The 11,676-nt window shown below is 38.6% G+C and overlaps 2 protein-coding genes across 2 annotated transcripts; one reads left to right on the forward strand and one right to left on the reverse strand.

The window, feature by feature from the left end:
- Positions 1-1,311: 1,311 nt before the first annotated feature.
- tmem181 (transmembrane protein 181) lies at positions 1,312-8,428 on the forward strand. Its single transcript, XM_035678913.1, has 17 exons — positions 1,312-1,433; positions 1,704-1,807; positions 2,524-2,591; positions 3,420-3,510; positions 3,653-3,771; positions 4,633-4,749; positions 4,910-4,990; positions 5,108-5,207; positions 5,296-5,426; positions 5,528-5,619; positions 5,714-5,771; positions 5,865-5,967; positions 6,049-6,100; positions 6,205-6,287; positions 6,662-6,751; positions 6,833-6,899; positions 7,010-8,428. Exons 1-17 carry the CDS (start codon positions 1,426-1,428, stop codon positions 7,092-7,094), a joined length of 1,449 nt encoding a protein of 482 aa, XP_035534806.1. The 5' UTR covers positions 1,312-1,425; the 3' UTR covers positions 7,095-8,428.
- Positions 8,429-8,433: 5 nt separating this feature from the next.
- Positions 8,434-9,875, reverse strand: dynlt1 (dynein, light chain, Tctex-type 1). The gene is made up of 5 exons (XM_035678914.1): positions 9,785-9,875; positions 9,540-9,581; positions 9,072-9,195; positions 8,881-8,958; positions 8,434-8,606 (listed from the first exon to the last, which is right to left on the reverse strand). The coding sequence occupies exons 1-5, from the start codon at positions 9,809-9,811 to the stop codon at positions 8,536-8,538; spliced, it is 342 nt and encodes a 113-aa protein (XP_035534807.1). The 5' UTR covers positions 9,812-9,875; the 3' UTR covers positions 8,434-8,535.
- Positions 9,876-11,676: the final 1,801 nt, after the last annotated feature.

Consider the following 11,676-nt stretch of genomic DNA (forward strand, 5'->3'; position numbering starts at 1 on the left):
AACCCTCTGTACAGCGAGCTGAAATACTTCTGTAGGAAGATACAGGAGGCCTACAACGAGCTGAAGGAGGACCTCACACCTTATCGAGATGACCGCTTTTACAGGTGTGTCTCCTGTTTGATGGAGAATCCTTATTTTTCCTCTCCTCCTCCTCCTCCTCCTCCATCACCTCCTGCTGCGTTACATAAACAGCTTTAATTATAATGTGACAGTATGCATCTAAAGGCAGAGCTGTTGTGTATTACTGGTGTGTTGTGTTGTGATGGCAGGTGAAAATAAGAGGGGTTTGTGGGTTTTTATATTTTAGGGTAGAGCATCGATTCATTTATTAAATTAACTGTGCAACCTATTATATGTTGTATTTTATATTCTCAGTATGTAGTGACATGTTAGATAATACCACAGTTTAGAGATAGAGGCCTCCTGGTTGCCATTAAAGGCAACAAGTGTTTTGTCTTGAGGGGATTTAATCATGCATCTGCATTATGTGGTGGTCTATCAAATATCGTTTAAATGGCTCATTAGATATTAAAAAGTCAACGTTGACGAGTCTTCTTCATCATCACTCTTTCAGGCTTAGAAATATGGAATACCTCACAGGAATACATCACCTTTGACATCCTATTTATGCACACAGCATAGAATAAGTGGTGGAATAAGCTTCAGACAAATGTTTAAAGCATCTTCTGAATGATGTTTCACGTAAAGAAAGCTCCTGTTTTTATTAATGCTTTGTCCCCGTGTGATGTTTTACTGTCTCTTTATATTTTAAGTGTATTTGTCTTGTATGTCTGTTTTAATACAAGAATGTTTTATTTTATTTTTACACGTTTTATTGTACAACTAATGTTTTTTTTTATATATATATATATATTAAAATATAAATGCTATCACTCAAATTGGAAGAAAGTAACAAATATTGATTAAATAGTTTATTATAAACATTATTTTTTAGCTCATTATGAATTAAAAGGTACACACGTTGACGTACGACGTGGTTGTGCTGCGCATGCGCGAAGCTTATTCTCAGGACAGTTGAGCCGTTCCGAACTTAACCGTTACCTACATGTATGCGCGAGCCTCTTGGCAAAATTAAACTTAATTAAATTAAAAAAAAAAAAAAAACAACATATATCGACCTGATGTCTAACGTATGTCACAGCTTCACTAAACTAACACGAATGTATTATTTAAAAAAAAATAAAAAATAAAATAAAAAAGAACTAGGACGAAAGAAAGCCGACTGTATTTTACACAAGCAACCGTTTTTATCCCCTTTCCGTCGGGGTGACGTCACCCGGTCCCCGCCCACTCGGTGACGCTGCGTTCCAGTTGTCGCAGACTGACGTGGACGATAACACGGATGTGGATTCAGTGCGAAGTTTTCACGTCTTTTCTCGGCACCGACACCGCGGACCGACAGAAATGGAGCCGTAAGTGTGAGCCCGGGGGTCAGCGGACACACCCGAGACGCGTCGCCGGTGTTTAAGACGCGTTTAAAAGTGTTAAAACCACTGTGCAGGATCTGCCATCTGTTACATGCTACCCTAAACTAGCGCGCTGAGGCTAGCTGTGTTGACACATCCTGAATCACAGGATGTAGGCGAACATTAAGCACAGAAACAGGCATTATCTTTGTTTTTGTTGCTCTGATCTTCTGCCTGTGTGTGTGTGTTGACCCTGATGAACTCTCCCTGTGACAGATTGGCCCCCATGCGGCTCTACACGCTGTCTAAGAGGCATTTCGTCCTGGTCTTCGTGTTGTTCCTGATCTGCTTTGCCCTCACAGTCTTCATTGGGATTGCAGGTATGGCTTGTAATCAATACTGCAACGGTGGGTCGTTTTAACACAGACTTAAGGTTTTGAGATGCAGAGGAAGTGAGAGAGTCAGTGTGCTTCATTAGATAGATAGATATATATACTTTATTGATCCCAAGCTGGGAAATTACAATTATCAAGCTCTGATAGCAGAATACTTGAAGAACAGGAACTCATGTTTTCACTAAACTGGTCCTTTCTTGATGGTCGAGTGGCTCCCAACTGGGTTTTGTAACGCAGACGAATATGCATGGCATTTTCATGTCAGAGTAAATGCTGCTTATCGGCATCTTTATAAGCTTTGTAACGTAAAAGCATTCACATATGTTTATGGTCGCAGCATTTATTTCTATTTATGCAACTTTCAGTATGGTTGCACACATTTAAACACCTTGGGAACTAATCATGTAGTCTAATTTAGGAGACCTATTCTTCTTGACTTCAGCGTGTGTTTCATAAAAACAAAAAAAAAGAGAAACTGGCAAATATGTTTTTCTCAGTTTTTGTTGCGTTATGATGACATGTGGTTACTAAAGGCGCAGACACTGTCTTAATCTTTTGTCATCAGGTAGCAAAATGTCAAGTAAAGTTTTGTCCATCTTATTTTTAAGTAGACTGTGATATTTCTGTTTTGCACTTCTTTTGGGGCATTGCTTTGTGAAAACATATTCATTGTGTTGTCTTAATTTCTGTAATTTCTGTAGGTCCTAGAATTATTTCTGAGCAAGAGCACAATGGTTATCAGTTGCTTCTTAAGAACATCTCAGTTAAGGTAAGATAAAAAGGTGTTTGTTGCAGTAATTGCAGGCAGTGCACATCAGGGATACTAGTGCAAAAAGAAAGCACATTTCTGAACTGAACTGTGTGTGTTGGAAAAGAAAGGCCCAACAGTCTGTTTCCTCCTTTACACATTGCTTCATCTCATCTCATCTTTGTATATAAAATCTTTAAAAAGCCCTTTCTTAATGTAGTGCATAAATGGTATTAAAGTTATGTTTTACCCATTCAAGGCTACGTATTTCTGTGAAGTTACAGATATAGTGATGCATGTATAAAAGAGGATTGTATAGCAGTACAGTGCAGACACGGATGTACAGTCAAATGTCATGTAATGCTGATATTTTAGTTTATATTTAGATAGTTCGTCACATCGTCCTTCATCGTGCACCAATACCACTTTGATTCAGATCAAATACAAGTAATTACATTTGGTTACTTGCCGATACCGAGTACCAGTAAGAGTACTTAATAATAGCATTACAGTTGCAATGATTTATGTTCATCCGATGTTCCTGATTTTCTGACTTTAACAAATGAAATGCTGTTAATGTTGTTGTAAAAGTTGCTTAAAAATGAAATTCTCCTCCACCTACCGGCTCAAATAATGAGCGGTTACGTATATTGGAGTAGTTTGATGACTACATAATGAATTACCTGATACTGGTCTTGGTGCATCCCTGATTCCACTCGTAATTTAATATATCCTCTTGTGTTAAGAGAAACTCTTTGCGGTTTTGTGTTATGATGTAAGCAAATATGCTGCAATAACCTTTTGTGTGTCTTTGAAATTGATTAATTGTCACTCATTGTATGTTTTCAGACTGGACCCTTCAATCTAGTTTCCCCTCCCCTCACCACCTACAACCAGCAGCTATGGCTCACCTGTGTGATGCAGGCTGAACACAGCAACAGTAAGACCACAGAAAACTGTTTACCACGACACTCAAATGTGGAGGACGTCCCTATGAGACACCTCAAATAGCTTTCTCTCTTATTTTTTGTAAACATGCTTGGCTTTGGTTAATAACGTGTTTTTAATGCCTTCTGTGTCAGTGGGAGACTTCCAGCAGCCGATCGTGATCAATGTTGATCTGAAGGGAGTGATGCAGGACGCCAGTGTGATGCGCTTAAAAAACGTGCGGCAGAAATCCCGAACGCTTCACTGCGGGACAGTAAGTTCCAATCAGCAGCCCAGCCACCTTCCTCTCTTGCAGGATGCTGAATTGTCATTAATCACTTAGTCAGGCAGCAGCAACCAACGCAGCACCGAGAGTTTATGAAATGTCTTTTACGTCATGAAATTAAATCGCAGTGTAGCGATCGGTGAGTGCGGAGTGTCAGATAGACAGATAGTGACGTCCTCAGAGCAGGTCAGTGATTTACAGTGCAGTTTTATTTTAGTTTTAGTTTTATAGCGCAGCAAACACGAGGTCTTTCAGTTCCTTTTCACAACACTGCTCCTCTTTAGATAGTCCAGTGGCTCTCAGTTAAGTAACGCTATGTATATACAAAAAATATATAGAAAATCAAAATCAACGTCCGACTTCATCCGATCATACAGTCACCGTAAAGCGAGGTTTACTAGGCCTCCATCCTGCTCCGAGCAGAGGAGCATATCAATCATCTCCACATTCACTCTGTTGACCCAGCATACTTTCTAGCTCTACGTGTTCAATATGATTAATAAAAGCAACCCATACTTTTAAAAAATTATTTTCCCTTAATAGAATATTCATTTTTTTCTAAGGATATACATGCAGACAGTGCCTTTAAACATCTACCAATACTTGGACTGTGTACATTTTTCCATGATAATGCTGTCATCCTCTCTAACAAACAAAATAAGGATTTTCTATTTCTTATTTATATTATGTTCTTTTGGATGACAACCTAAAAAGAAAAGCTTGGGCTCCATAGTTAACCTCACACATTTCTATCAGCAACTCTGTGATTTTAATGCAGTAGTAGTCTCTTGAGTTTGAGTTCAGTTTGATCGTCGACTGAACCGACATCGTTGTTGTTTCTCCGTACAGAAATGTGATGAGATCATTGTGCTCCATCTGGGCTACCTGAACTACACCCAGTACAAAGTCATGGTCAGCTTCAAAGGCCTTGAAAATATCACATATGAAATCAAGGTCAAGTTTGTGGTAAGTGACATTTTTCTTCTAGCTCATGAAACAAACTTTGCCTTTTTATGTTGCTGCGTTGGATTCTTGTTATTGTTTTTTAATATCTTGAGCTCACAGGTCAATCACAGACTTTTTACTCTTTTTTTGTTTCTCTCCCTTTTGTTCTCTTCTTCCTTAGTGGAAAACGTACAACCCCACCTTCTCGCAAGTGGAGATCTGGTTCCGGTTTGTCTTTGTGGTGTTGACCTTTATGGTGACGGTAAGGAACACAGATTACTTTTCTACAACTTAATCTCACTGAATTTCATGTTACTGGTATTCCAGTCTGACAAAAACCATTTACCAGGTGCAGGACTAATGTTTTATGTTTGTTCAGTGTTTGTTTGCACACTCACTGAGGAAGTTCTCCATGAGGGATTGGGGCATAGAACAGAAGTGGATGTCTATCCTGCTCCCTCTGCTGCTTCTCTACAATGGTCAGTTTGAGTATTATCTCTCCTCAGGTCATATTTTACAGGTAAAGGCCATTATTTCAATGTATGTTTTATTGCTTTTGCTGTTCAGATCCTTTCTTCCCGCTGTCATTCCTGGTGAACAGCTGGTTTCCAGGAACGTTGGATGCTTTCTTTCAGGCTCTGTTCCTGTGCGCCCTGCTGCTCTTCTGGCTCTGTGTTTATCATGGCATCAGAGTCCAGGTGGGTCCACTACTGTATCTAAACTTTAGTGGCTCTGTCTCATGTTTACCTTATTGAGAATCTAATTTCATGTGTTTTTATGTGTTTTTTTTTTTACGCAGGGTGAGAGGAAATGTCTGACGTTCTACCTGCCTAAGCTGATCATTGTAGGACTTCTGTGGCTCTCAGCAGTTACACTGGGAATATGGCAAACGTAAGTCTGACCTCACTGCCTACTAGCAGCCTGATTTTAAACTCTGAATTACAACAGGAGTAAAAAGATCTTCTCTCTTTTTCTGAACTTGCAGGGTTAATGAACTCCAAGACCCTACCTATCAGTATAAAGTGGACATAGTAAACTTTCAGGTGAGACCTTTAAGCTTTGTTGTAAAGATACAGACTTGGTGTTTATGTCTTCGCTTGCCCAAAGTTTAATAAAGTCCAATGTTATTTCTCCAGGGCATGAAGATCTTCTTCCTGATTGTAGTGGCCCTCTACATCCTCTACCTGATCTTCCTGGTTGTCAGGGCCTGTTCCGAACTCAAGAACATGCCTTATTCAGGTATCACAGCACACCACGCCTCTGTATGTCAGTTCCTTTTACTCTGATAACACTAACGTGCTGCGTGTTTCCCATCACTAGATCTGCGGCTCAGGTTTTTGACAGCGCTGACGTTTGTGGTCCTTATTATCAGGTGTGTTTTTAAAGGAAAATACAAAATCATTCGTCGCTCAAGCCCTTTGTGGTTAATTTGGTTTTAATTTGACACTGATGTTCTTGTTGCTCTTTCTCCTCCAGCATGATCATTCTCTACCTGAGGTTTGGCTCCAAGGCTCTCCAAGAGAATTTTGTTGCTGAACTGTCGACGCATTACCAAAACTATATCCTTTTAAAAACAATATTTTAATTTCGATCATGATTTCACTAAAAGGCCGTGTGTTGGTTAGGATTTAGTGGCATCTAGCGAATACCGTTCTTCTTCCAAGGTGTAGAGGAACTACAAAGGCTTCATCTAGAGCCAGAGTTTGGTTTGGTCCTTTCTGGGCTACTGTAGAAATGCATTGGGCTCATTCCAAGGTAACAAAAACACAAGGATTTTATATTAATACACTGATGAAAACATACGTAAGTATCGTATTTCATCTATGCTGATAGATCCTCCCAAATGTTACACACAGGACCTTTTTTTAAATGAAATGTTTAAAACATTTTGTCTTTAAATATGTGAGAAATTATTCCCTAACTCGAGACATACCAGCTGAATTTTTATCATTCTATGGCCTGCTCAACTTTTACTTGTACACATTGGCGTTTGTGTATTCCCCCTCCAAAAATGCCCTTTATGGTAGGTAATACAGCACAGTTTCAATGCAGCAGATAATGAACTGATTTATCAACCTAACAAGGTTTTGTTTAATTCCCCCAGACTCCCAGCTGAAGGATAATCCTGCTTTCTCCATGCTGAATGACTCAGATGATGAAGTAATATACGGGTAAGTGTTTAGTTAACCTAATTGCTTTTTAGTGAATTCTTACGGTCTGAGAGGAGGTATTCAGCGTGAACTTTACATTAACCAACTGATGTTCTTTGTCTTTGTTAAAGGAGCGATTACGAAGACATGCCTTTACAAAACGGACGCGCTATCAAAGCTACCGCCAAGTACCAGGATGAGAGTGACAGCGACTAATGGGATCTCTGTGTCCCTGTCGGACACTATGAGAACACAGTACAACAAACTATCATGTGTGGTGGTAAATAAGGATTACTCGCATTGGTACTACGCAAATTATATACTGTAAGTGTACATAAATCTATTTTTAAAAAAAGGAGAAGTTCCATGTCGATTGAATGTACTGTACTTTGATTGAGAGTTGGGGCATGTGGACACTTTTTCTTCATTGTTTATGTCTCATTCAGAAGCAAAGGAAACAAAACTTTTTTTCCCTCACAACCAGCATTAACCGCTAATGTTTTTGTGTAAAATTAATGTTATTATTAATGCTTTGTGTTGAACCACTGTTGTCTCTCTGTACTTGCACTTTGTTTTTTGCCATTCCTTTCTGCTCTCTGACAGTCGAAGATGAATAGGAGAATACTAAATATCTGGCCAAAGCTGAGTAACATTAAACTGGTGGTAGAGATTTAAGGAAACGTGTGCTGCAGAAGCCGTAAGTGCGCTCTTAACGCTGCATTGTGACTCGCCAGCACTGACGTGATTGATGAACGGGGGATTTTAAGTGCCATAGCAGTGTTGGCTGTTGACTAATAATACTAATAATTCTCTTTTGTCTTCAGACATGTTTAAGAAAATACAGAGAGAGCCTTAACTGGAGTGGGTACCACTGAAATCTTACCAATTCTTCCATTGGAAAGAAGCTTTGTCATTGCACTTGTTGAAGAATTGTATTTATTTTGCCAAAAAGTAACTACATTTGATACTGTATTATCCGACTACCTGGATTGATTGATTTTGATGAACTGCATGGATTTTACACAACCTTATGTAAATGTACTACTGATCTATCATGTTGAACATTTCTCATCCCAGCACATACAGTAGTTATACCATCGGCCAAATACATCTTTCTTTTCTAGAACGTATTATTTTAAGTAATTGTTTTTTCTCCTGTATTTTTCCTTATATTGCCTACAGTATGAGACTGGTTGCCCTTTACTTTTGTTTTATAAAACTGGAGCTTATGGACAAAAAAACACCCAAAACAAATACGCTTCTGTTCTTTACAAATAATATTACGACCTGTATTCTAATTAAAACGGTGCCTTGTCGTTACATCACTCTTTTCTTCTAAATGGGCTCCAGTTTCAAATTTGTAAATGCTTTGATATAAATGTATATTTCCGATTCTTTCAGTGTGAATGTAGCTTATGATCGTTTAAGGTGTTCAAATGAGGTTGTTGTGGGTCTCGATATGTTGGAGGTTTTTGTTGCTTTATGAGATAAAAGCTGTACATGTAGCATTTTGTCATGTCACATGTAAATAAAGCAAAGTACATACAGCATGGTATTATTTTGATCAATTGCACATTTTTATTCAAATATAGTCAAACATAACATGCTGGTTCTCAGAAACACACATTTTAAATACTAAAGGTACACTGTAGTTGGTTTAAATGGACAGCCCGAAAACGTTGACGATACAGTACATGGACTTGTTCTCCCATCTCACTGCACAGCTTCCTGTTGGGTGTAATACACAATTACTTCTGTGACAGTTACACATTCAAAGTTAGTGACAGAATACTAAAAAGCTAAGCTGCAGCATTTTTAAGACAGCTACCTTGCTCAAGAGCACACCGACTGTTCAGCCGACACACTGCTTACCGCTGCTCCTTGCACTTACTTTGTTTATCCATTTACACGAGCGTCATGCAAATATTGTTACCGTTGAAAACATAACTTGAGAGCACATGCTAGATCTTTTAAAAGCTGCACCTATAACAGAGAGGTTTACCATCAGTAGTGTTGTCCCAGAAACATGCGCTGGCTGTTTGCAGACCTGCTCCATTTTTCTGCATGATGATACAGGTCACTGTGGGAAAACCCAAAACACATATCTATCATTTAATACCAACTTCAGAGCCCAAACCCATCAGAATGTGACTGTTTTACTTCTTAAAGTCACTGATTGTACAGCGCACATACCAATATATTTGAAAGGCTTCCCCAGCTTGCTGAGTTGACTGAGGCACTGCTCCACTACGCTGGTGGTCCACTGGTTCACTCTGCTGTGCTGGTAGGCATTTCCTCCTATGGCTGCTTCTACTGACTGCAGAGACAGTTTAAACAAAGAGGTGATCAATTAGGAGCTGATCAACACACAAAACTACACATTTTAATATCCTTACAGTAATACTATTATTATTATTATTATATTATTATTATTCTATATGATTGAATCCATGACTTTGCACTCCGCATTATATAATAAAAACATATAATCAGCTAAATTAAATATGAAACTGTACTTAAAGGCGTCATGGTTTAACTGTGTGCGTTGCCTAGCAACCGTTACAGTGCCCTTAGCAACCAGCAGGCTAGACACAAAGTTGAGCCGGTGACATGTTAAGTTTGTGGATGCACAGAGAGGCATTAAGGCTGCCTTTGCCTCACCTCTTTAATGATTTTGCTCACTTCTTCAACGACGAACGCAGTCTGGTGAAAAAACAGAAAACAGTGCATTTTTAAACGAGCCAGCCAACATGGCGGGTTCGCCTTGTAACGTTATTAACTTACTTTCCGGCCCGACGGTTATTAACGCTGCGTGTCAGTTACGAGATATAATTTAGCGGTAATATCTGAATGTTGTTTTGCTGGGTGATAAAAATAAATAGATGTAGCTTCAAGTATCAACCCACCTCGTCCTCTGTTTGATAGTCGTCCATGGCTGCGGCCCGATGTTACCCAGCAACAAGACGACTTCCGGTTGTGTTCCTTCAGAATAAAAGTGTCGTCTTTACGAATCTAATTTACAGAACTCGTGAGCCGACTGAAAAACATTTTGTTTGGCAGAGAAACGAAATAACTCTCTGTGAGCTGCGTGTACGTGTGCTAAGCAGTTGTTCACCAAATTATTCCAAGATAAAACGTATAAAATCACTATAAAATTTCACCTATGTTTATAACACAAGCAGAGAAACCACCGCCCCCTGCTGGTAGTTTGTTTTATCCGGTAATAACGTAGTTTTAGTGACTGTTAGACGACGACAGGTCGGTTAACGCTTAAATAAAGAAACCTTTCGGGTTAAGTCTTATATTGTTAATTCTCTCGGTCTGTTGGCTTCATGTCTTATGTTCAAGGTAACGTAATACAGTTTATTTGTCTACTAACTGAACTAACTGAAGCCATCGAAGGGAGCGTCCAACTGTAGCTAATCGGTCAGTTAATTAACCGTTATTTAACGTTAGCTAACGGTAATGTCAGTTGAGTATTAATGGATATTCACTCATATTACTTTATGATATTACTTTTAGTTGACTCTAAACATAAAGCGTCGAGGTTCTAATAAATAACAGCGCTGTTTAATTGTGGCTATCGTTTTAAGTTCAGGTTGAAGAAGTTTGAGGACAGAATAAGTTGTAATTAATGTGTTAGTTTAGCGTTAATTACAGGTCCACTCTCACAATTAGAGGTTAGTTTTAAAATCCGTATTTATATATAACCGGTTTCAGTCGCTGCTTTTACACGTTTAACTTCTTCACGAAGTATTTTTTTTTTTTAACATCAGCTTCAAATAGACAAGAAGTTAGTGTCATTACACTGACTTTTATTTTGAAAACATAAGAAAGGCCGGAAGTTGAAACAGTTATCAATATATTTATTTATATTAATTGTACCTAAGTGTGTGAACATGTTTTTACTAATTTTACACTTCTTATGGGTTTTAAATTACTACAATTAAAATGTATACTTAAAAAATAGTAAATGTCTTTATGAGCGGTTGAAGAGTGCAGCTTCCTTTGTGAACGCGTTGTGTGTTTTTGTTTCATTTCCACACACAAACACACTGTTCTGTTATTAAAAGTGCGTATAGTAAATCTCAAACACATAGTGTAACTGAACAAACACACAATCCTGCCCGCCGTTAAAGCTACAATTTATATTTCATGATACTCGTTCGTAGTGAAATCTTATTGGCCAGCAGCGCATCACGTTACCGGGAATAATCCGTGTTTACTTTCTCAACGTTGTGCAACTAAAATGTGCCACCTTGTGTTCTTGCGGTTGCCGATTCGCCATAAAAGAATAAAACGTCGAACCACACTTTGTATACGTTGTCGGTTTATTGTATTTTATGTTTGTTTTTTTTACAAAGAAATTGTTCATAATGTTTCTTAAAATACAATACATTTCTAATAGTTGACCAAATGGCAAATCAACTCCATATAAACTTCAGACTTTGAGCAGGTAGAAAAACAATCAATTCAGAGATAGATAAAAATACTGGTTAGAAAAAAAAGTGCTGAGGCTTAATAAGGCTGAATGAAGTGGACCATCTGTACATTATTGGCTCATCAGCAACATCAGGATGAGCTGAACGGGTAAGACCTCGGGCCGATGCAACAAATGGACTGTTAATGAACACAGAGGAAGAGAAGAGGAAGCTGGCCAGATGGAGGCCCAACAGAGCTGCAACACTCTCCAGTGGACAAACCTTAACACAAAGGAACCCTGTTAAGGGCAGAAGGTCTGCAATCATTTAAATGCAGCTACAATCTAACTGCATGCTGGTTATAAAACCCATTTCTC

This window comes from Morone saxatilis, unplaced genomic scaffold (genome assembly GCF_004916995.1).
Source record: "Morone saxatilis isolate NCDOM2014 unplaced genomic scaffold, NCSU_SB_2.0 Contig7, whole genome shotgun sequence".
NCBI lineage: Eukaryota > Metazoa > Chordata > Actinopteri > Moronidae > Morone > Morone saxatilis.